Source organism: Salvelinus fontinalis, chromosome 17 (assembly GCF_029448725.1).
Source record: "Salvelinus fontinalis isolate EN_2023a chromosome 17, ASM2944872v1, whole genome shotgun sequence".
Lineage (NCBI taxonomy): Eukaryota > Metazoa > Chordata > Actinopteri > Salmoniformes > Salmonidae > Salvelinus > Salvelinus fontinalis.
This window is the reverse complement of record NC_074681.1, coordinates 24,891,518-24,918,110: the sequence shown is the minus strand read 5'-3', so window position 1 is coordinate 24,918,110 and position 26,593 is coordinate 24,891,518. Positions and strand designations below refer to the sequence as shown.

The window sequence follows — 26,593 nt, the reverse complement described above, 5'->3', positions numbered from 1 at the left end:
AGCTACAGCGATGTTTGTCAGACCAGGAGACATCCCAAAAATCGGTCTTCTCACAAAAGAATTCTGTGGTGTCTGAACGGAATATGACCTCACCATCAATAGCAGAGAATCCCACGAACACCTACAGTACCAGTCAAAAGTTTTAGAACACCTACTCAAATGTTTTTCTTTATTTTCACTATTTTCAACATTGTAGAATAATTGTGAAGACATCAAAACTATGAAATAACACATATGGAATCATGTAGTAACCAAAAAACTGTTAAACAAATCAAAATACGTTTCATATTTTAGAATCTTCAAAGTGGCCACCCTTTGCCTTCATGACAGCTTTGCACACTCTTGGGATTCTCTTAACCAGCTTCATGAGGTAGTCATCTGGAATGGATTACAATTAACAGGTGTGCCTTCTACATTGTAGTACAAAAAATAAAAACTGGAATGAGTAGGTGTGTCCAAACTTTTGATTGGAACTGTATATGTTCACACACTTCACGGAACTCATCTGAAGTTGGTACCGCCGATGTGTCAACATCTGTCTGTAGCGTCCGAACGGTTTGGGCTTCAAACTAATATGACCCCACCATCGAAATCCACAAGCCTCAGAACCCGGTCTTTTATAGCTCAATACTCACAACACTCTTGAAGGTAACCCAGTACCAGTTTGAGGAATGAAACAAACAAACGGTTTAATATGGGTAAAAAATATTTATATAATAATTTCCAGATCTTTTGGTATTGTCCTTCGGTGGCTTGCTTTTGGAGTCAGGTCCAGGAGTGGTTGTTAAGTCATAATGTCTGTGTTCAGATGGACCTACAACCAGTACTGTTAGGAGATCTGAAAAACCACAATCAATCAATATGATTATACTCTTAGGTAAAGTATTTATTTTTAGGACAATCTCATATCAAATCAAATCAAAGTTTATTTGTCACGTGCGCCGAATACAACAGGTGTAGACCTTACAGTGAAATGCTTACTTACAGAATCTAACCAATAGTGCGAAAAAAAGGTATGTGTGTGTGTAGGTAAGTAAGTAAAGAAATAAAACAACAGTAAAAAGACATTTGAAAATAACAGTAGCAAGGCTATATACAGACACCAGCTAGTCAGGCTTATTGAGGTAGTATGTACATGTAGGTATGGTTAAAGTGACTATGCATATATGATGAATAGAGAGTAGCAGTAGCGTAAAAAGAGGGGTTGGCGGATGGTGGGACACAATGCAGATAGCCGGGTTAGCCATTGTGCGGGAGCACTGGTTGGTCGGGCCAATTGAGGTAGTATGTACATGAATGTATAGTTAAAGTGACTATGCATATATGATAAACAGAGAGTAGCAGCAGCGTAAAAGAGGGGTTGGAGTGGGGACACAATGCAAATAGTCCGGGTAACCATTTGGTTACCTGTTCAGGAGTCCTATGGCTTGGGGGTAAAAACTGTTGAGAAGCCTTTTTGTCCTAGACTTGGCACTCTGGTACCGTTTGCCATGCTGTAGTAGAGAGAACAGTCTATGACTGGGGTGGCTGAGGTCTTTGACAATTTTTAGGGCCTTCCTCTGACACCGCCTGGTGTAGAGGTCCTGGATGGCAGGCAGCTTTGCCCCAGTGATGTACTGGGCCATACACACTACCCTCTGAAGTGCCTTGCGGTCGGAGGCCGAGCAATTGCCGTACCAGGCAGTGATACAACCGGTCAGGATGCTCTCGATTGTGCAGCTGTAGAACCTTTTGAGGATCTCAGGACCCATGCCAAATCTTTTTAGTTTCCTGAGGGGGAATATGCTTTGTTGTGCCCTCTTCACAACTGTCTTGGTGTGTTTGGACCATTCTAGTTTGCTGTTGATGTGGACACCAAGGAACTTGAAGCTCTTAACCTGCTCCACTACAGCCCCGTGGATGAGAATGGGGGCGTGCTCGGTGCTCCTTTTCCTGTAGTCCACAATCATCCCCTTAGTCTTGGTTACGTTGAGGGATGGGTTGTTATTCTGGCACCACCCGGCCAGGTCTCTGACCTCCTCCCTATAGGCTGTCTCGTCGTTGTCGGTGATCAGGCCTACCACTGTTGTGTGTCACCTGCAAACTTAATGATGGTGCTTCTTGGTAGAAATGGTACAAATAGGGAGTATCAAGACCCTGGTAAGACATCATACTAAAATAGAAGGATGTATTGCAAAAGGAAATAGTAAAATTGTAGTGTATTGGGAAAGATGGGTTAGTTTGTGGATATCTGAGGGTGGAATTAAGATTGTAGTCTTCCAGGAACAAGGCCTAACAAAACAAATAAACCGGTACTTATAAATCCCATACATTTTCTTCCATTTCTGTAACCTTTTACTTCAGTGGACTAAATCAGGGTCACACAGTGTTTCTTGTTAGTCTTAAACAATTCTACCTTGAAACAAAAGTATACACCTCATACACATGGTTATGGGCTTAAAAAACATGACACCTGTACCATGTCAGATATAGGGCTCTAGTTTAACAAACCTAACACAATGGTAAATCTAAGTGCAGGTGGTAGTGCTATAATTACAGGGGTGTGTCAGAAATAGCTATGCTATTTTCACTATCACAATTATTGGCGCACTTGCTGGCATTGGCACAAAAGGGCTGGGTTTTGGGTGTGTCGAGGCTAAGTTGTGGATGTGTTGAGACTTGGCCCCTCACTGGCCAATCAGAACGTGCTCCACGGAGAAATACAGTTGAAGTCGGAAGTTTACATACACCTTAGCCAAACACAATAAAACTCAGTTTTCACAATTCCTGAAATGTTTTTCCTAGTAAAAATTCCCTGTTTTAGGTCAGTTTGTCACGATCTTTTGTAAAGTTAACGTACCAAGGCGCAGCATGCGTAGAGTTCCTTCATGTTTAATTAAAGAAACTCACCAAAACAATACAGAACAAAACGAAAAGTAAAGTCAAATGCAGTGCACACTGGCAACTACACACAAACAAACAAGATCCCACAAAACCCCAGTGGGAAAAGGCTGCCTGAATATGATCCCCAATCAGAGACAACGATAAACAGCTGCCTCTGATTGGGAACCATACCAGGCCAACAAAGACATATAATAACCTAGATAACCCACCCTAGTCACACTCCGACCTAACCAACATAGAGAATAAAAGGCTCTCTATGGTCAGGGCGTGACAGAATTAGGATCACCACTTTATTTTTAAGAACGTGAAATGTCAGAATAATAACAGAGAGAATGATTTATTTCAGCTTTTATTTATTTCATCACATTCCCAGTGGGTCAGAAGTTTCCATACACTCAATTAGTATTTGGTAGCATTGTCTTTAAGTGTCAAATGTTACGGGTAGCCTTTCACAAGCTTCCCACAATAAGTTGGGTGATTTCTGTCCCATTCCTCCTGACAGAGCTGGTGTAACTGAGTCAGGTTAAGTGGCCTCCTTTCTCGCACACGCTTTTTCAGTTCTTCCCACCAATTTTCTATGGGATTGAGGTGAGGGCCACTCCAACACCTTGACTTTGTTGTCCTTAAGACATTTTGCCACAACTTTGGAAGTATGCTTGGGGTCATGGTCATTGGGGTCAAGCTTTAACTTCCTGACTGATGTCTTGAAATGTTGCTTAGGTATATCCACATAATTTTCCTGCCTCATGATGCCATCTATTTTGTGGAGTGCACCAGTCCATCCTGCAGCAAAGCACCCTCACAACATGACGCTGCCGCCCCCGTGCTTCACGGTTGGGATGGTATTCTTCGGCTTGCAAGGCTCTCCCTTTCTCCTCCAAACATAACAATGGTCATTATGGCTAAACAGTTCTATTTTTCTTTCATCAGACAAGAGGACATTTCTCCAAAAAGTACGATCTTTGTCCACATGTGTAGTTGCAAACTGTAGTCTGGCTTTTTATGGTGGTTTTGGAGCAGTGGCTTCTTCCTTGCTGAGTGGCCTTTCAGGTTATGTCGATATAGGACTCTTTTACTGTGGATATAGATACTTTTGTACCTGTTTCCTCCAGCATCTTCACAAGGTCCTTTGCTGTTGTTCTGGGATTGATTTGCGCTTTTCGCGCCAAAGTACGTTCACCTCTAGGAGACAGAACGCGTCTCCTTCCTAAGCGATATGATGGCTGCGAAGTCCCATGGTGTTTATACTTGCGCACTATTGTTTGTACAGAGGAACGTGGTACCTTCAGGTGTTTGGAAATTGCTCCCAAGGATGAATCAGACTTGTGGAGGTCTACAAAAAGGTATTGGCTAATATCTTTTGATTTTCCCATGATGTCAAACAAAGAGGCACTGAGTTTGAAGGTAGGCCTTGAAATACATCCACAGGTACACCTCCAAATGACTCAAATGATGTCAATTAGCCTATCAGAAGCTTCTAAAGCCATGACATCATTTTCTGGAATTTTCCAAGCTGTTTAAAGGCACAGTCAACTTAGTGTATGTAAACTTCTGACCAACTGGAATTGTGATACAGTGAATTTTAAGTGAAATAATCTGTCTGTAAACAATTGTTGGAAAAATTACTTGTGTCATGCACAAAGTAGATGTCCTAACTGACTTGCCAAAACTATAGTTTGTTAATTAACAAGAAATTTGTTGAGTGGTTGAAAAACAACTTTTAATGACTCCAACCTAAGTGTATGTTAACTTCCGACTTCAACTGTGTGTGGTTGCTTCAAGTTGTGTGTATTTACAGTCATTTATGTATTGCCTTGGAATCAACTCCAATTCCAATGTTAGTCATTTATAGTTTGTTAAATGTCTTACAGAAACGAAATAACAAAATGTAGACCTATCTTTGCTGAATATGTTAACTTCAACCCATTTTCAGTCCACATTGTTTTAAGTAATTGCATGGCTTCAATAGCATTCACACTGATTTAGGGGCTAGGACTACTGTAAATTACATCATGGCTGAGCATGGACATGCCAAAAATGGTTAATAAGCAGAATAAATTAATTATTGATAAGGCCTAAAAAGAGAGAGAATAATTGTGGCAACCCGTCATTTAGGGCAGTTGTGTTGAGTTAATAAATCCGCATACAAACATGGTCTCTTTTTTGTTTTCTTGAGTAAGACAGCGCCAAATAAAATGTATTGTATGCTGCTGCATAAATGATATAATGTGCCAGGAAGATATGTAATTAGTAATACTAAGTGTATGTTGTGTAGGAAGATGTTAGTAGCCCATGTGCCTCACCCTAATAATTTGGTCTATTTACCCCTCTTAAATTTCACCTACTGTTCTGACTTGGTGGTGCACATGTAGCCTATAACCTGTTTTAGATAAATGTAATCATCGAATATTGTAAGAGTTTTCTTTGTCTGCTTATATGCCTCCTTTATTTATCCTACGGTTCTGACTTGGTGTACAGGGAGAACACTGTAAGAACTGCCCATGTTTTGAATTCTGTCGCTGTATATTTCAAAAGTGCTGAACAAATAGTTATAGTGACTACGTCCATCCTAGCTCGCTCATTAATGTCTTAATCGAAATTACAGATTGCCTCTTATCCGCTTGTCGTCCCCTTGTGCCATAATTTGTACATCTCAATTGTCATTGGAAACCACATTTGTTTAAGCAAATCAGCCATATCAGATATATTTTTTTAAAGGCAGTAAATGAGGCTGAATGAACTGTTTCACTGCCAGACAAGGCTCTGCTGATAGCCAGGTGTAGCAGTGGTATAGTGCAATTAATGTATTGTTTAGTGTTGTGTTGTGTCACTTTGCTGGCATGCATCCCACTTTATTTTTTTGCCCCACCAAGATTTACCAAAAAAATTGCCACTGCATATCAGCTATGGTTTTTAAAAAGTAGTAAATGAGGCTGAATGAACTGTTTCGCTGACAGAAAAGGCTCCGCTGATAGCCAAGTGTAGCAGTGCAGCTTTATGTAGGCCCTAACAGTTTGTGGGCACCGTTTGTCACCGTTATAGTGCCATTCGTGTATTGTTTCGTGTTGTGTTGTGTAGGGGCTTTGCTGGCATGCATCCCACTTAAATTTTTTTTGGGCCCCACGAATATTTACATGCTAAAATCGCCACTGAATAATTCTAATCAAATTCTAAACAAAACGAAACAACTTCTTTTAAATAGGCTATTTCACACTTACAGGCACCATAATTTCTCCCATTGGGCATACAATATTAAAACAACGCGGACTACGGATGTTTTTACGCACATCCAAACGTTTCACAGTAGCTGGACAAAGATCCAATATAAATAGAAAGGGAGAATGTCCACTCATCTTTATACTACTTCCAAATTGGCCTATGTTTTATGAACATCATCGGAACCATTTAACAGATCAGAGCACGCCACGGACATTGTCACCATAATACTAGGAAGGTGAATCATTCTAATACGTTTGGTTGTAATCAAATTAAACGAAAAACAAGCCAGTGCCCCTGTGACAACAATTTTGGACCCCCCTTGTGGCCCCCCTAAATGTGGAGTATGAAATAATTTTACATGACTAATTTTTGTTATCGTTCTTTTTTTACATCCGTTATTAGACAGTGGCAACGATGATGATTATGTGAGGAGACCAAGGCGCAGTGTGATGTGAATACATTCTTCTTTAATAAAACGAAGAACACTTAAACAAACTAACAAAAACAACGTGAAGCTATAATAACTGAGTGCTGACATGCAACTACACATAGACAACTACCCACAAAACCTAAATGGAAAATGGCAACCTAAATAGGATCCCCAATCAGAGACAACAATAAACAGCTGCCTCTGATTGGGACCCAATTCAGGCCACCATAAACCTACATTACCTAGACATACAAAATCCCCATAGATAAACAAAAAACCTAGACAAACAAAAACACACATACCCACCCTCGTCACACCCTGACCTGACCAAAATAATACAGAAAATATAGAAAACTAAGGTCAGGGCGTGACAATTATAGCCTATCCGTCTGATTTAACTTTTAATTCTTCCATTGACTGATCTAACTTGCTTGCCATGGCACACACAGAGCTAGAGGCTATTGCCGCTTTGATGACTTGTGATTGGCCAACAACAACATCAAGCTATGCTCGCCACTCTCATAAAAAGTCTGAGCAACAGCTCTCTAGGGTCCTTACCGGCAAATCCATTATAATTACACATACCCGAGACCCGTGACAATCAAATCAGATCCGACCCGGATCCAACAGCACACTATGGAATTTCGGGTCGACCCGGTCAGGTCCCGGATAATCAGGTTCGGCGGGACCCGTGAATACCTCTATATCTCTGAGTATTTTCACTTAATCTTAGTGGAAAAAGTAACACCTTATATTAACAGCCTCAGTAACAAAATATATGGGTTGGGTAAATTGTAAATGGTACATTTAGAATATCCTTCTAATGAGAAGTCCAAGGAACCGCTCATGACTGATGCCCATCCTACTGCTTCCTACTAAATGTCTGTCTGCACCATGATAAACTGTTGTCATGCAACACTTCTCTATCATATTTAGACATTTTTATTTGAATTTACTTTTTGATCAAAAATATTATATTTTTTAACAGATCAACTTCTCTTTAGCACAATTGAATGTATCTCATCAGCCCATAGAAATCAGCCTGCTTGTGTTGTGTTGCGTTCTAACTGCCAACAGATAGAATGCTTGGAAGTACAGTTATCCTAAAAGAACTGGTGGTCTGCTCCAAGGCATATCATTGTATTCTCTCATGCATATTCACTTAATAACGTAAACCTCTGAGCATGCAGATTAGTCATGTCTCCACAGTGGACTCTTTTACCGTGTCCTGTTGTTTTTGTTTGATTATGTGCTATTTGTGCACCCTTTTGTACTGTGTGTGTGCGTGCATCCGTGTGCACAGCTAGGTGGTACATGCTTGTGTGTATATGTGTGCGTGCATGCGTGCGTGTGTGCGTGCATAGCTAGGTGGTACAGTACGTGCTCGTCCATGCCTAGACACATGGCTTTGTCTTGTCCTGGCACCATGCTCAGCTCACCAGATGTTCCCCTGTTTCATCGTGGTCCTCTAGCACTCTATGTTACAGAGGACAGTTGTGCTGTGTTAAGAGCTTCCCGCTGGCTGCTCAAAATACAACCTGCACTCTTTCATTGTAAAGTCTTGCTCTGTAGAGAAAGAAATTATATGGAATAATAGTTATATGGAATAATAATGATTGACAATGTCTTGATATAAATAGGTCAAAGAAATAAAAGACTGACTATGGCTGTTTTAATTAGCCTACCTGTGATCCTTCTGGGTTCAGTGACATGGTACAATGGGTTACCAACCGCATTATTAAGTCTTGTTTACTGTGCTCTGGGCCTCACTGTTTATAAGATCACAGGTGGACCTTGTGTAATGGAGAATTGTCATGATAAAGGGGAAGGATACACACACAAATACACAAAACACACACACACACAAAACACACACACACACACGCTAAGCAGCTGAGATACACCCAGGTTGAATTGGAGCAAGTTGTACCCCTTGTCCACCCCGCCAGTCACCCACCCTTCACACACACCCACTCACAAACACATAAAGTGGAGCTGTCAAATAAGGCACCACTTGTTTTGAAGGGGAAAATTCAGACTTATTAATTCAAAAAGGAAGCATGCCTTGGGATTTTTAGAGGGAGGCAGACATGAAAACAAGGAAAACTCTTCTGACAAGGAGAGGAGTAGTCTCTTTATTAATGCAAATGAGTGTGTGAAAATTCAAGGAGCTGCTAGTGGGCTCTGAGGCTCCTACATCAGTCACATCAGCCTCCCACTCCCCAGCAGGCAGAATTAAAGCAGAGAGATCTATAAGACCTAGGAGCATAACAGCTAAACGGCCTATAGCTAATGTTAACATGCTCATAGGGCATGGAAGTCCTGTGGCTGGCTGGCTGGCATTTACTGTGTATATCACTGATTTCTGTTTTGTTTCACAAAATTATAATAATCCCTTATACTTTTAATATTGGAAGTAAATGACCAGGACTGGGTTTGTATGTGGCATTAGCAGCCATATACACCGGCCATTAACTTTCTCAACCTTCAGTCTCTTGACCGTCCATCTACTGATGATGATTAATGATGTTGTTGTTTTTAAATAGCTTGTTTTGTTATTGTTGCTTTGCAGCCCTTTGAGATTTCTTTATGTAATGAATAGCGCTATAATAATACATTATTATTATTATATTAGATTGCCATATCTGTATTCTGTATTTTTCTTGACTAGAGTACTGGAATAGAGGAATTGAGTTCACTCCTGCCCTCTAATCTGTTTGAAGCTTGATTAAAGTTTAAATAGTGCCCATCTCGACCAAATACCACTGACTGTGTGTGTGTGTGTGTGTGTGTGTGTGGGGGGGGGGGGGGGGGGGGTTCACCATCGGTCGGTCGGTGAGTACTTTTAAGCTGAGCCCAGGTCTTTTCTCTTTCTCTCTCTGGGCCCCACTTTATTCATGCCTGAGGGACACTGGAAGCAGCAAACAACTAAATTTTTCATCAAGGTTACTTCCTGGAGAGATGTACTCTTATGTACCTTACAGTCATGACTTTCTACGTCAACCTGCATATAACTTGCATTCTCCTGACCTGCAGTTCTTTGCAGTGAGTTGTTTGATCATGGTACTGTTAGATAGGAGAGTGTGTACAGTAGGCTGTGGAGCTCAAGATAGGGATTTTGTTCAGGAAGTATTCGATACCCTGAAGTCTATCAGAGTCTGTATAGTCTTTTTTTCTCATTCAAATGGTTTGGCTGGGGATGATTTTGTATAATTGGAGGCAATGAAACTAGCTCCTATTGCGACTGGGAATCTAGAACTGCTTAAATATGAAATGTTTTAGTTTTTTTACGAAAACAACTCTTCCCATTTACTGTATGGAAGCAGGAAATATCAAATATTTATAAGAATGTATTTTTTTTGTGAGCTTCATTTGCAATTCTAATCAAATCGGGCTGAATCTTTTTGGGAGACTTATAAACACTGAATCAACACATTAGGTTTTAATAGAGGGGATGTGCAATGTCAGTAAAAAAAAAAATCATTTCAGCTCCACTGCTGTTTTCCTGAATTTGGAAGTAGTTAAGTGCCACAAAAAAGGTATTGTTTATTCAGTTATCCTTCTAATATCTGTCTTAAACCATAATGAAGGGATAAAATACTTTTTAGAGAGATAGGTACTCCAGCTAACCGACTCCACTATTGGGCCGGTATAGCTCCAATCAAACATTTTACAAATTGAAACCGCTGAACATTTATCCCACTAACTTACACATATCTGAAATATATTATTTTCTCTTGTACATTAGTAAATAAACAGAATTCTGAATTTGAGTGGAACCTGTGAGTGACTGAGTGACATTATGGGATCAAATTCCATTTCAATTTAAAGGCTGTTACACACAATACTCCACAATAGATTTATCCAACACTATTGCTCCACCTCAAGGCTCTTTGGAAAGAGATTACAAAGATAGATATATGATATGTTCGTATGGCCGAAATCCATCACAGTTTTATCACATAAAGGGGCATTGGTGTAAAGAGAGGGCAAACTCCTGAGTGTAGTGTCAGGGTGCATTATAGAGGTCAAACACACACACACACACACACACACACACACACACACACACACACACACACACACACACACACACACACACACACACACACACACACACACACACACACACACACACACACACACACACACACACACACACACACACACACACACACACAGATATACACACACACCCTGCCCCATGTGACAATTACTGCTTCACCTCCTATTCAAAACTTTATGAGAAAATGGACTGAAGGATTTAACTCTGGTCATAACAGGAGAGAAGGGCAGCGCCATGATAGCATAGATCAACTGTCCTGCTCTTTGGTATCAAAGACATCCATAACACCAACTCTGGTGTTAACACAAATGTTGTTTCCACAATTATAACCAGGTCCTTTCATTTAAAGTAGTCTTCATAATAATACACATACTATATCTATATAGACCTAAATACATAAATTCAGCTGTACTGAAAATCTGCTTTATCTATTTTAGGGTAGAAAGAAAAGTAAACATATTTTTATTTGGCATATTGATGGATTTGAATAAGTAATAGCCAGGTTAATCTGTAGTGGAACAAGACAATGCATTATGTCAGACAGGGGAGTGTCTGTTCATTGTGACATAAAAAGCAGACATCAGTAGCAGAGTGTTGGTGCCAAGCAAAAGTATGTATTACATATTCAGTCTCTATCCATCATTGTATTGCCATGCACCCCGTCCAGACCCAATGTTAACCGTCATATCTCCTTACGTTTATTGCCGCGTCCCACCTTCCCGAGAAAGATGATCGACGTTTCTACAGAAGACCGAGGTAGGACTTACTTCTTTTCTTCTTCTCCAATCGTGGTTTAGGGGGCGGGGGCTTTTATTCCATACTCTGGTTATGTGTCAGTTGCTAGACATAAGCGAAACAGTAACAGTTTACAGTTGGTGCTACTTTCAACATCTAACCCTCAGAGAGAGTGACTACATGTTTCGTCCATCAAGCTTTCAAGGAAATTGGGAATTGCATTTTACAGGCTTTGCGCACGTCACTTTTGACACGACACGACCCTTTAAGTTGAATCTGCTTTTTTCTACAGTAGGCTAGCTGTGCAGGAGTGGTCAAAGCCAAAATCAGCTATTCAGATCGGATTTCACCCAAACCAGCTGGGAGAGAGAGCATTTGTCATTTTGATTCCCTCCCCGATCCAGGAAAGCTTAGGCTACCAGGGAGAGAGAAAAGAGAGAGAGTGGGTGAGAAAGGAGGAGAGACGGGGGGGTTCCAAAGGAATTTCCAAGGATATTTATTCTGTTGCCGTAAGAAAAGTGTTGGTCAGTTGGGGGCGAGGCAGAGACCGCGGTCAAGGATGGACGAGCAGCCTCGGTTGATGCACTCCCACGGCGTAGGCATGGCCGGACACCCCGGCCTGGCACAGCATATGCAGGATGGCACGGGAGGGACGGACGGAGATGGAAGAAAGCAGGACATTGGAGACATATTACAGCAAATAATGACCATCACAGACCAAAGCCTGGACGAAGCGCAGGCCAGGTACGGTGGCATAGGAAATTACAATATGTTCAAAGCGTTATCAAAATAACATATTCATGAATTTAATATAAAATAACTACTGTGCTGTACATTGTAACAATATGATGTGCGTTCATTTCAGTGGGCTATCCAACGAAAACAATTAACGCCCACCCCAACGCAACAACTACTCGTAGGGGATAAAGTGCGTGACGTTGAACTCCCTTCAGCCTAACAGTTTTTATCTTGTGAAAGTGAACTTTTATATTAACAGTGTTATCAAATATGTTTTAATGTTTAAACATGAATGACATTATTAAGCTACTGCAACTATAGCTATTCTGAACTGTGGAACGGGTTGCATCCACTTCTCAATTTCCAAATCGCTTTATCTTGTTACAAATGAGATTACGCAGTAATTCTTCGCGGTAATACATGTTGCGGATGCATTGCTTTTGGATACTTTGTTTCTTTTTAGCCAATGGCAATACGGATTATCAAAGCACCAGTGCTGTGCGTCGAAATTGAGCCAATGACATCTATTCACATGCTCCTGTGCAAGAATAGATTACATAGGATAGACTGTGTCCTATTCATTACTGACATCCCACTGTGTTTTGAAATTGCAATGACCCTTTCATGTTAATAAATCATAGTTAATTAGGGATCAAGTGTAGTGGCACGACAAGGGTTCCAAATGTGGTTTGATGAGACAAAAGTATTTTCTCTATTGAAGAATAACACTATGCTATACAATAGGTATTTAGTTTAGATCACTTTGATTGAAGGGTTGGTTGGTCAAGTGTGTAAATCTGTCAAGTGTGTAAAACAAATATACAATATCAATACCCATTGCAAAGATGAGTTTTATTCTTCCTCATCAAATTGACAGCGATCAAACCAGTCTGCTCATTTTAGATATGATACAAGCACAAGCCGAACACTTTACCACTAACTATTACCATCTCCTGGTCTTATTGAATATGGTCTAAAGTTGTGTGTTTTCTCTTTTTATAGGAAACATGCCCTGAACTGTCACCGGATGAAACCGGCTCTCTTCAACATCTTGTGTGATATAAAAGAGAAAACGGGTAAGGTGAAATTCTACCACATTACAACAATGACTTGCATCAGCATTTTTATGAAGCGATTATGGCCTGGACAACTTATAGCCTACACTATTTATAACACCATCTTTTGAATATGAGAAATATTGATATCATATTTCTCTACATATGTTGTTCAGGTGATCACCCCATAGTCTAACAAAATGGTTCTACAATACAACATGATGCTTTGTGGCATCCTACTGTATCTACTATTATCTTTGCATAGTCACTTTACAAATGACCTCAACTAACCTGTACCTCTGCACATTGACTCGGTACCTGTACCCCCTGTATATAGCCTCATTATTGTTATGTCAATTTCTTGTGTTACTTTTTGATTTGTTTCGATTTTTTTACTTTAGTTTATTTAGTAAATATTTTATTAACTCTATTTCTGGATCTGCATTGTTGGTTAAGGGCTTGTAAGTAAGCAGTTCACGGTAAGGTCTACACCTGTTGTATTCGGCGCATGTGGCACATAACATTTGATTTACATGTATTACCTCAAAACCAAACATCCTTATGTGTGTCAGCTATAGCAGCCACAAACATTCAGAACCGACAGTAGAGAGGAAAGGACTTTACAGTGGAACCAGGGTGTTGTCATTGAGCCATTTATTAGGGCTGTACTTATTCAATCCGTTCTGCATCATCATGTTTTTCCTTGCCAAGTGTTTGTTTGTGATGAGCTTTTCGTGTTTCTACATGCTGATGCTGGCCAGAGGGATTCTCTCTGTTTGGGTTTGAAGCGAGGTTCAAAGTCATGTAGAGGAATGTGGGAAATATAGGCACTTAACACAAGATTAAAAGAAAGATGCGCTTGTCTCTGTTAATGAAAGAAAGCATGTGAATATGCCTGGAAGAACAGTCCAAGTTCTAACCTACTAAATATGTCTTTTTAGAAAATGGAAATCAAACTGCAATCTCTAATACATCTCTCTGAAGGCATATATCTCTGAACCTCTTTTGAAATTATTAGAGGATGTTATCACTTTAATGTGAGAAGTGTTACCAGCTACTATTATGACTGTCTATAACCAGCCAGAGAAATCTGAAAACAAATGGAAGATCAATAAAATGAGTCCGTTGTATCGTCTTCCTAATTTGCCCTAAAGGCTAATTTACAGACATTTCATTACTGTGAGTCAGACTCTGGCGCAGGGCTTAAAAAAGACGAGTTATTAACAGAAGACACTGTGTGATTTTCATTTTAGAAAAAAAAGGGAGAGAAGAAATGAAGTCCAGTCTGAGAAGTAGCCAGTGAGGTTGGCCCCCTGCCCACGGCCCCCTTACTTCTCAGGAGAATGCTTAGAGCAGGGAGAGAATTATGCCTGGCTCTTTTTAAACTGCCTGGCGTCGCTCTTGGTTCAACCAGAGTTCGTTTCCAAAATGAAGAAGAACAAAGTGACTTGGCCTTTTTCCTGCCCCCTCCTCCCCCTCCCCTGCTTCTCGTCTCTTCCCACTGTTCCTGGCAACCAGGAACCTGCGGGCTTCTGACTAGAGCAGCTCTCTTGGCCTGCTGACTCTCTACGTCCTAATTTAGAGGGAAAAAATGGTGTTGAAGGTAACGTTTCCACATAGATTTCCGTCTATTTTTTGGTTTGTTTTCTACACCCTTTTCTACTATCTTGAGTGAATTTAGTTTGGCTAATGTTTTGGTCTCTGTCGAGTGTTTAGCCTCCTTTGACAGGGTTTCAGTTGGTCGGGCGGAATTCAATGTACTTGGGCCCTCAGGATAAAAGCACCATGGGGGAATCCCTTTTGAAGAGTTTACTGGTTCACCCCCCCCTTTCTGTTTTGGTGATTCTCGAGCGCTGCATGCCTTGTGTTGCTGGCTAAAGTCATACTGAGTTAGTTCTCTGACTTCTCTCGTTGTTACATTTTATCTGGATGATGCTTCTCTTAATGAATGAAGATGTGCTATAAGCATGTGGCTAAAGTATTTTAGTGCAAAAACAGAAAGCTTTGTTATTTGGATGAATATTATCCAAATAGAAAATAAGTTCTAAGACCACTTGGTATCACACTATTCCTTCTGTATCATTTCACACGTGTCTAGTTGCTGTTCATCTTGTGGGCACAGATAGTTTTCCCCCTGTGCAGACAGAAGCCCAGAAATCCACTGCAGCGACAGTAGAAAATGACTCAAACCTTCACCATGACATTTACAGCCAAATGTGCTGAGCGCAGTGTGCAAAAAGAACAGCCCGTAATTTGTCAGGTCTTTTTTATATATTTTTTTAAAGAGTCAGCTTCTCCTCAGTTTTACATTGTTGCAGCCAGAGTCTCTGGAGGATTGAAAGGAGAGACTATTAAATCAGCAGGCTTATGCGACTGTTGTGTCCCCTTCCGTGAAAGCACTAAGAGGATATTATAGATATGACGCTGTAGGTTGGCTTTCCTTCTGTAGATCGGATTTAGCATTTACAGAAAATGTTTTTAATTCAATTGTTTTAAGTAACATCATCTGGATATAATGCAACATGCAACAATTTAAAAGATTTTACTGATTTATAGTTCACATAAAGAAATCAGTCAATTAAAAGAAAGAAATTAGGCCCTAATCTATGGATTTCACATGACTGGGAATACAGATATGCATCTGTTGGTCACAGATACCATTAAAAAAGTAGGGGCATTGATCAGAAAACCAGTCAGTATCTGGTGTGACTACCATTTGCCTCATGCAAAGTGACACATCTCCTTCGCATAGAGTTGATCAGGCTGTTGATTGTGGCCGGTGGAATGTTGTCCCACTCCTCTTCAATGACTGTCCGAAGTTTCTGAATATTGGCGGGAACTGGAACACGCTACCATACACATCGATCCAGAGCATCCCAAACGTGCTCAATGTCTGGTGAGTATGCAGGCAATGGAAGAATCTGAACATTTTCAGCTTCCAGGAATTGTGTACAGATCCTTGCAACATAGTGCTGTGCATCATCATGCAGAAACATGCTGAAACATGAGGTGATGGCGGTGGATGAATGGCACGACAATGGGCCTCAGGAATGCACAGGATCTCTGTGCATTTAAATTGCCATCGATACAACGCAATTGTGTTCATTGTCCGTAGATTATGCCTGCCCATACCATAACCCCACCGCCATCATGGGGCACTCTGTTCACAACGTTGACATCAGCAAACCACTCGCCCACACGACACCATACACGCTGTCTGCCATCTGCCCGGTACAGTTGAAACCGGGATTCATCCACGAAGAGCACACTTCTCCAGCGTGCTAGTGGCCATAGAAGGTGAACATTTGCCCACTGAAGTCGGTTACGACGCCTCACTGCAGTCAGGTCAAGACGCTAGTGAGGACAACGAGCATGCAGATGAGCTTCCCTGAGACAGTTTCTGACAGTTTGTGGAAAAAAAAATTTATTGTGTGAACCCACAGTTTCATCACCTGTCGTGGTCGCTGGTCTCAGATGATCCCTGCAGGTGAAGAAGCTGGAGGTGGAGGTCCTGGGCTGGCATGGTTACACGTGGTCTGCGGTTGTGAGGCCGGTTGGACGTACTGCCAAATTCTCTAAAACGAAGTTGAAGGTGGCTTATGGTAGATAAATTAACATTAAATTCTCTGGCAACAGCTCTGGTGGACATTCCTGCAGTCAGCATGCCAATTGCACGAGCCCTCACTTGAGACATCTGTGGCATTGAGTTGTGTGAAAAACTGCACATTTTAGAGTGCTGTTTTATTGTCCCCCAGCACAAGGTGCACCTGTGTAATGATTGTGCTGTTTAATCAGCTTCTTGATATGCCACACCTGTCAGGTGGATAGATTATCTTGGCAAAGGAGAAATGTTCAATAACAGGGGTGTAAACACAGAAATAAGCTTTTCGTGTGTATGGAACATTTCTGGGATCTTCTATTTCAGCTCATCAAACATGGGACCAACACTTTACATGTTGCGTTTATATTTCTGTTCGGTGTATGTGTCTATGTATGCATGGTGTGTTCCCTGGTTGCTTCTCTCCTTGGTGTGGCATGTAAGTGGTGGGCGCGTGTTGACAGCAGCGATATGGCCTTCCTTTGGCAAGCAGCTGACAACTGAGGCAGGACTGCATTCCAATAACAGACAGAGCAGGCCTTAACTCCTGACCCTGCTCCCCGACCCCCCATGCCCAGCCCACCCCCATAGATTTGTGCTCCCCATAGATCTGGGCTGCAGTTGGCCAAGTGTCATGGCAGAAGATATTTAGCCAGCTTTAACAAGCACAGGGCTGCTCATCAGCTGTGAAATTTACAGGTGGATTGTGTTACTGTTTTCAGCTATTTCAGGAAAGCGTGTCTTTATTTGTAAAATTCCTGAAAGTGCTTAGCATTGTGTTTTTATTTGCCATGTGTGTATGTATGTGTGTGTTACCTGTACTTGTGACGAAGAGTGTGAGTGTCTGTGGAACCATTGCTGATAGTGGAGCTGGCACGTACAGGTTGACCAAGTAAGAGAAGCCAGACACTAAGACTATGTTTCTGGGTGTCAGGTTACAGGCCAGAGCGCGCTCTCTCTCTCTCTCTCTCTCTCTCTCTCTCTCTCTCTCTCTCTCTCTCTCTCTCTCTCTCTCCTCTCTCTCTCTCTCTCTCTCTCTCTCCTCTCTCTCTCTCTCTCTCTCTCTCTCTCTCTCTCTCTCTCTCTCTCTCTCTCTCTCTCTCTCTCTCTCTCTCTCTCTCTCTCTCTCTCTCTCTCTCTCTCTCTCTATATATATATATATATATATATATATATATATATATATATATACCAGGCCAATGTGTGTCGACAGCCACACATTACTCCCAGACTCTGCTCAAATGAATATCTCCTGCATGTTAAATATGATCCCACTTTGAGTTGTCAGAGCTAAAGACCTGGTGAACTCAGTGACCCATGCCATCAAGCTACTAGTTTTCACATTACTGGCTAATATGATTGCTGTGCTTTCGATGTTGAGCATATTGCAGCACTGTAAATTGTACCTGTGATTGAAGTTGAAGTCTGGGTTGGTTCTTATATACTTAAGCACACATCTGGAGAACACTGGTATCCTTTCATTAGACTAGACTCGGGCAAACTTGCACATATTTTCTTTGACCAAATTTGCTTTGATGGCTATGTATTTATTAGCTAATGATTTAGTGGTGGACTTGCAGTAAATTTAGTGATACTAGAATGTCAGTTGGTTGGTTCCATAGCCCAGTATGCTACTGTAGTAAATGCATCAGCTACATCAGTATTGTGGATTATGGCCTGCTTGGTTTAGCCACGGAGAGTCTGGACTGGACACTGGTGTTGTGTTGTTGTAGCTGCAGTTTTTCAGTATTTAATTGACATGGCTGTCCATGATGAGTTCAGAGGTTAGTGTTCCCTCTCTTTGTTACTCTCCACTCATCTCCGCTGACAGATGGAGACATTAGTCTGTGATGTGCCGCGATCTGTCCTGAAACTAATGGCTATGTCCTTGGTTTCCCCACTGTGTTAGCAGGCAGACAGTATATCTGGCCTGGCCTGTTGGAATTGCAGAAGCAGCATTTTGTCCCATCCAGGGTTTTAGTCTCAACAGAAATAAGAGTGAACACAGCTCTCTCTGTTCTCTCATAAACGTTTCCCAAACATCTTTCGAAGTTTTTCCAAAAACGTACGTAGTTTCTACATTAATTAGCCTAGTAGTTTGAACAAACCTCTCAACGTTCTCCCTAGCAAATGTAAATATAGGATAATGAACAAGAGTGGATTTATTTTCTATTTTCAGAAAATATCTGTTGTACAGAAATAGACTAGACACCTTTACCGGTGGGAAAACTAATGCATTGTCTTTCCCTTCTGGGATGCTGAAGAATATTCTCTTCCTATCTACGGTGTAGGACTATGACAGAGCTAACAGACAGACACACTTCAGAATCACTTCAGTTGTTCAGAACCGACAAGACATGTCCAGTGTTTCTGCTGTTCCCCATTCTACCATCATCTGAACCCACACTTGCAATTAGAACAGCTTATAAATTATGCAAATGGTGAGTGTGGTAATTGAGACATGTTAATCATGTTTTAATAGGCTAATTACACCCTGTATATCTGAGGTGGGAGCTGGTAATTTGCTATGATAACAGGTCTGGCGATTGGAATGGTCATATGGGGCGGCAGGTAGCCTAGTGGTTAGAGCGTTGGACTAGTAACCGAAAGGTTGCAAGATTGAGTCCCTAAGCTGACAAGGCAAAAATCTGTCGTTCTGACCCTGAACACGGCAGTTAACCCACTGTTCCTAGGCCATCATTGAAAATAAGAATTTGTTCTTAACTGACTTACCTAGTTAAATAAAGGTCAAATAAAAATATGGTGGAATAGTGGGGGGGGGGTGTACACTGTTACTCTGGGTCATCAACAAATAGTTATATTAATACAAATGATTTCCCTTTGGGAGGAATAATCTTCAGTTTCGATTCCTCAGGTGAATGTGTCATTGTTTTTGAGTGTGCATAAATACCTAGATCTTGGGACTATTTCACAAAGCTAAAGGGGAAGTTGTTCCCATTGATTTTGCCACTTGAAATAGCCCATCATCCATGTAGCCTACTGTTCAGTTTGTGCTGAACCAACATTTTCCTCTTGTGTTCTCCCCAACATGTTATACGCCCTACCACTCTATGGGAACAGGTAGGAAAAAGAGAGAGAGAGAGATATTTCATTGTACAGTACTTATTCAACAATCATATGAATGTTTTGTATTTCTATTTACAGTCTGTTTACTGCCCTCCTCTCAATTTGGTCATCTGATACAGCTGTATCGTAATGGCCATTCTGCAAACGCGGCTTTTATAAAAGGCTTTGTTCTTACTTGTCTGACAGATATCATATTCAGATCCATTACGGTAAGAATGCCTTCCCACTTATCTGACACTAAATTGCTTTAGAGAGGAAATTTGCTTCACAGCACAGTGGAGTTTTTAGTTTTATCTGATGTTTGTCTCTAATGCAGTTTTCAACCCTAGAAAACAACAACAATAACAACTGAATCACAGTGGAGAGTCTCCTCGACTATTGTTCTTCTTTGGGAGCAATTTGAAGTGGTTTTCTTACATGGTTTTCAAATGTTCATTCATGCAGTCTGAAATTCCATCTGCTTTATTTCTGTCTAAAAAGGTGGTCAAATCACAAATCAAATAGGGCCTGATCAGAGCCTGGAGGTACTGAGGTGCCGTTCCCCTCACAGCTCCGTAGGCAAGCACCATGGTCTTGTAGCGGATGCGAGCTTCAACTGATGACAGCCTTGATGACAGCTTTACACACTCTTGGCATTCTCTCAACCAGCTTCACCTGAAATGCTTTTTCAACAATCTTGAAGGAGTTCCGACATATGCTGAGCAACTCATCCCAAACCATCTCAATTGGGTTGAGGTCAGGTGATTGTGGAGGCCAGGTCATCTGCAGCACTCCATCACCCTCCTACTTGGTCAAATAGCCCTTACACGGCCTGGAGGTGTGTTGGGTCACTGTCCTTAGCCATGCTGGTTAAGTGTGCCTTGAATTCTAAATAAATCACAGACAGCATCACCAGCAAAGCACCCCCACACTATCACACCTCCTCCTCCATGCTTCACGGTGGGAACCACACATGCGGAGATCATCCGTTCACCTACTCTGCGTCTCACATATACACGGGGGTTGGAACCAAAAATCTCAAATTTGGACTCATCAAACCAAAGGATAACATTTCCACTGGTCTAATGTCCATTGCGTGTGTTTCTTGGCCCAAGCAAGTCTCTTCTTCTTATTGGTGTCCTTTAGTAGTGGTTTCTTTGCAGCAATTTGACCACGAAGGCCTGATTCACGCAATCTCCTCTAAACAGTTGAGATGTGTCTGTTACTTGAACTCTATGAAGCATTTATTTGGGCTGCAATTTCTGAGGCTGGTAACTCTAATGAATGTATCCTCTGCAGCAGAGGTAACTCTGGGTCTTCCTTTCCTGTGGTGGTCCTCATGAGAGCCAGTTTCATCATGGCGCTTGATGGTTTTTGCGAATGCGCTTGAACTTTCTTGAAATTTTCCAATTTGAATGACCTTCATGTCTTAAAGTAATGATGGACTGTCATTTCTCTTTGCTTATTTGAGCTGTTCTTGCCATAATATGGATTTGGTATTTTACCAAATAGGGCTCTCTTCTATATATCTACCTTGTCACAACACAACTGATTGTCTCAAACGCATTAAGAAGGAAAGAAATTCCACAAATTAACTTTTAACAAGGCACACCTGTTAATTGAAATACATTCCAGGTGACTACCTCATGATGCTGGTTGAGAGAATGCCAAGAGTGTGCAAAGCTGTCATCAAGGCTGTCATCAGTTGAAGCTCGCATCCGCTACAAGACCATGGTGCTTGCCTACGGAGCTGTGAGGGGAACGGCACCTCAGTACCTCCAGGCTCTGATCAGGCCCTACACCCAAACAAGGGCACTGCGTTCATCCACCTCTGGCCTGCTCGCCTCCCTACCACTGAGGAAGTACAGTTCCCGCTCAGCCCAGTCAAAACTGTTCGCTGCTCTGGCCCCCCAATGGTGGAACAAACTCCCTCACGACGCCAGGACAGCGGAGTCAATCACCACCTTCCGGAGACACCTGAAACCCCACCTCTTTAAGGAATACCTAGGATAGGATAAAGTAATCCTTCTGACCCCCCCCCCCCCCCTTAAAAGATTTAGATGCACTGTTTGTAAAGTGGCTGTTCCACTGGATGTCATAAGGTGAATGCACCAATTTGTAAGTCGCTCTGGATAAGAGCGTCTGCTAAATGACTTAAATGTAAATGTAATCAAGGCAAACGGTGGCTAATTTGAAGAATCTCAAATATAAAATATATTTTGATTTGTTTAACACTTTTTTGGTTACTATATGATTCCATATGTGTTATTTCATAGTTTTGATGTTTTCACAATTCTTCTACAATGTAGAAAATAGTGAAGATAAAGAAAAACCCTGTAAAGAGTAGGCGTGTTCAAACTTTTGACTGGTACTGTACATACTATCAAGTGCAATGTGACTGCAAGAGACAGGTTGGAATGTCTGACTGAAATACGGGACAAATCAACCTTTTTTTCTAAATTGGAGGTGTTTGAATTTGTTGATAAAATGCCGGAAACGATTGTTTGGTTGCGGGACGCGGGACAAAGGGTCACATGTGGTCACCCTATGTCCTATGTGCATGCCACTACACAGTAACACTTGTAAATTCTTTAGAATGAGGGTTCCTTATTCACAGCTGTCGCTTCTTAGGATTTATTTCTCTAGTTTGTAGGCTACTATGTAGTAATGTGGGCTGCTGTAGCGCAATGTATTTCAAGTGTCTGGGATCATGTCTCTCGCGCCCTCTGCTCACATTTGACTAGTGCAGCGTTTGGCAGCATCGTGGTGTATAAAGGAACCCCCATGGCTGTGGTGAAGAGTCAAACATGAAATGGTGAGAGGCCCTTCCCTGCCCGACTTCGTAAAAATGACACAAATTAATACACTCTACTTAAACCAGAACAAGAGTAATGGTTGCCTTTCGCTGCGGCTTAGGAGCACTGTCAGTCGCTGCTCACTGCCCAGACGGAATCAACACCAATCAATGTGCTGCTCCCTCCCCGCCTCTGCTCTCACTGGTTAGGATGGTAACAGGACTGCTGTAAAGGCGCATATACACACACACATGCATACACATACACACACACAATGTATTCTTTCACACTCACGCATGGACGTGGAAGTGTAAAATCAATGTCTGTGTGTGTCTGCGTATCTATCATATTTTATTTTATTGACAAAAACAAAAAATATATATAATTTTTTGCGGACTGTAATGCAGTGTTTGCCACCAAAGAAAGCTACTCAGTGTATTTCTATATTATTAACATGGTGGCATGCATAATCAGGTGCTACATAGTCAGATGGGGAAGCGCGCTGGGCCTGATGCTTCAGCAGTGATTGGATGTTTCAATTACTGATATTAATGCCTTGTTGTAGTGACTCATGCAGTGCAGATAGCACCATTCATTTCCATCAGGACAGGGGGGTTAGATGGGTGTGGAAATGTCTCCCTCATCGCAGAGTAGTTTCCCATTTAAATGCCGGGAGGTGCTGACACAGACACACACGTGCCGTGCGCACACACGTACACACATACATGCACACACACACAGACAGACACGCATACACACACACACATACACACACACTCCCTCTCTCCCGCTTTCACACACACATGTTCAGGTGGATTGAGAATGGAGGAGAGGTTGCCGTGGGTAACGCATAACGACGAGGTACTCTCTCACTCTCTCTGTTAGCTATTCTAATTTATGTTAATAAACCTTGCCGTTGCCGTGAGAGACAAAGGGGCCACAGATGAGTCTCTGTCAGCCTCCCACCTTCAGCAGGAGGAAAGGACCAGACAAATAACAATGAGAGAGAGAGAGAGAGAGAGAGAGAGAGAGAGAGAGAGAGAGAGAGAGAGAGAGAGAGAGAGAGAGAGAGAGAGAGAGAGAGAGAGAGATTTCAATTTTGCATCCATCCTGAGTCTGCAGAATCAAACCGCTTCACATCCACATTCCCCAGTGTGCGTGTTTGTGTGAGTCTCTGTACTCCATCGATGTGTTTGTGTCGCTGGGGAATTGAAATGTGGTTTTGGATCACTTCCCGAGGTGGACATCCCAGGTAGTGTTTAGCACAGCGGGGTGAGAGCAACCGTTTTAACACAGGTCAGCACTTGGCTTGGCTGCTTGGCAACAGATCACAGGAAAGGTCATCTCTGGGAGCCAGATAGTAAGGGTCCTCTGAAGTCCCCTTAAAACACCCAGGGAGGGTTCTTCAAGGAGGGCTGGAAACCCAATAACTTGGACTTAAAGAGTGTCCTGTGACGTAGACTTGGTAGTAAGAACACAAAATACTGTTGTTTCAGATGGTGGATCAGGAGGACAAATGCTATTTGGTGTAGTTTAAGTGTGTTGTGTGTTATACCGATTTTCACAGTTCTACTGTGAGAAGGATGTGAATGTATAATCTGAAATGGTTTGGCTATTTGTGGTGTGTGTATGATATGTCCAAACCAATACCTGTTGACCATGATGACAACCTTTAGGATGAAACTAAATCTCATGCTACAGATTAAATACAATTTGCATCGTGCAGCTTATTCTCACTATGTCGTACTGCATATATCCCAAAGATGTTAAGCTGTTGGTTCCCCCCACCCCTCCCTGCTGTCTGCCAGCTTGCCTTTGGCAGTGTTAGTTCTGGACAGTTAACTCCCACTGATATGATGTTAATTGCTGTCATTTTCCTTTTTAGCTTGAGCATAATCAGAAAATTATAGACTTCTCTAACATGTATTATTAGACCACATCCCCATCACATGGACACCTTACCCTTGGAGCACAGAGTTGGGAAAGGCACAGGTGGCAGGTTTATGTGAGTGTGTGTGTTTGTGTGTCTGTCAGTGTTTGTGTCATGTACTATTTGAGGAGGGGGCGAGATGCATTGCATAACAACTTCCCCTCAGAAAAATGGAAAGTGAGTCGAGAGGCATGTGTTGTGAATTTAACGAGACTTCACGTGAGTATGTCTCCATCAAGTGTAAAGCTGACATTTGCAGGCCCTGTTTCCCTATCTGACTATCTCTATACGTTTTGACATATGATTGATCATCAGATGTTGTTCTTCATTTGCCTAGGTGTCATTTCTCCTTCATTCTCTTCCTCTCTCGTCGTCACTGCTATGCTCCATGGTAAACATGGCTGTTTTACGACGCAGGGGCGTAAATAGATGTTGTGGTGACGTTGAGGGCTGGCTAACTACTGCACTCACACCACCGAGGCTGGGGCGTACGTTTTGAATGAACTTAAATGTATTTAAACCACATTAAAGTGTGTACCGTCCATTAAAACAAATTGTATTTGAATGTGTAGCCAAAACCCATCAAAATAATATTGGGATGTGCAAATGTAGCCATGGCCTTCACATGTTTTATTATTATTATTATTATTATATACAATGTTTTATATAAAATGTTTTATTCGTAAAATACATTTCAAAATTTGCCTTGAGTCTACAGGTATGTGATGCCGCGGTTAGAAACGCTTCCAAATCAACCACAAAACAGGGAATCCAAAGCTCCGATAGTATAAAAACAAACAGAAGTGTATTTGCCAGACAAAGGCTACACGTTTCAAATTTAAAGCCTAATTTCATATGCTATATTCCATCCATGAATAAAGCAAAAGCGATCAGATTTAAACAGAACACATCAGGGTGTATGAGCAGCTTTCTTTAAATCAGATATAAACAGAACACATCAGTGTGTATGAGCAGCTTTCTTTAAATCAGATATAAACAGAACACATCAGGGTGTATGAGCAGCTTTCTTTAAATCAGATTTAATCAGAACACATCAGGGTATAGTAGCAGCTTTCTTTAAATCAGATTTAAACAGAACACATCAGGGTATAGTAGCAGCTTTCTTTAAATCAGATTTAAACAGAACACATCAGGGTGTATAGTAGCAGCTTTCTTTAAATCAGATTTAAACAGAACACATCAGGGTGTATAGTAGCAGCTTTCTTTAAATCAGATTTAAACAGAACACATCAGGGTATAGTAGCAGCTTTCTTTAATCAGATTTAAACAGAACACATCAGGGTATAGTAGCAGCTTTCTTTAAATCAGATTTAAACAGAACACGTCAGGGTGTATGAGCAGCTTTCTTTAAATCAGATTTAAACAGAACACATCAGGGTGTATGAGCAGCTTTCTTTAAATCAGATTTAAACAGAACACATCAGGGTATAGTAGCAGCTTTCTTTAAATCAGATTAAAACAGAACACATCAGGGTGTATAGTAGCAGCTTTCTTTAAATCAGATTTAAACAGAACACATCAGGGTGTATGAGCAGCTTTCTTTAAATCATATTTAAACAGAACACATCAGGGTATAGTAGCAGATTTCTTTAAATCATATTTAAACAGAACACATCAGGGTGTAGTAGCAGCTTTCTTTAAATCAGATTTAAACAGAACACATCAGGGTATAGTATTAGCTATCTTTAATCAGATTTAAACAGAACACATCAGGGTGTATGAGCAGCTTTCTTTAAATCAGATTTAAACAGAACACATCAGTGTGTATGAGCAGCTTTCTTTAAATCAGATTTAAACAGAACACATCCGGGTATAGTAGCATCTTTATTTAATCAGATTTAAACAGAACACATCAGGGTGTAGTAGCAGCTTTCTTTAGATCAGATTTAAACAGAACACATCAGGGTATAGTAGCAACTTTCTTTAGTTCATGTAGTAGCAGTCAAAAAAAGACCTCCATACCTGAGGTCTAGCTGAGACATAATGCCACACCACTAAATACTGTAGCTATAAGGAAGGTGTAGGGGGTGCGTACTGGCGGCAGAGAAGTCAGGCGC

The 26,593-nt window shown here is 41.3% G+C and overlaps 1 protein-coding gene across 4 annotated transcripts in view; it reads left to right on the top strand.

Moving 5' to 3' along the window:
• The first annotated feature begins 11,247 nt into the window (after positions 1–11,247).
• LOC129814025 (pre-B-cell leukemia transcription factor 1-like) overlaps positions 11,248–26,593 on the top strand; it is a 56,848-nt gene continuing 41,502 nt past the window's right edge. For 2 of the 4 annotated variants that reach the window (XM_055866766.1, XM_055866770.1), the window contains exons 1-2: positions 11,400–12,077; positions 13,074–13,147. In XM_055866766.1, coding sequence (XP_055722741.1) covers positions 11,893–12,077; positions 13,074–13,147 — 259 coding nt within the window. In that variant the 5' untranslated portion in view covers positions 11,400–11,892. Of the gene's footprint in view, positions 11,355–11,399; positions 12,078–13,073; positions 13,148–26,593 lie in introns of those variants that run through there. The other 2 variants (XM_055866768.1, XM_055866767.1) reach the window with 2 other exon arrangements.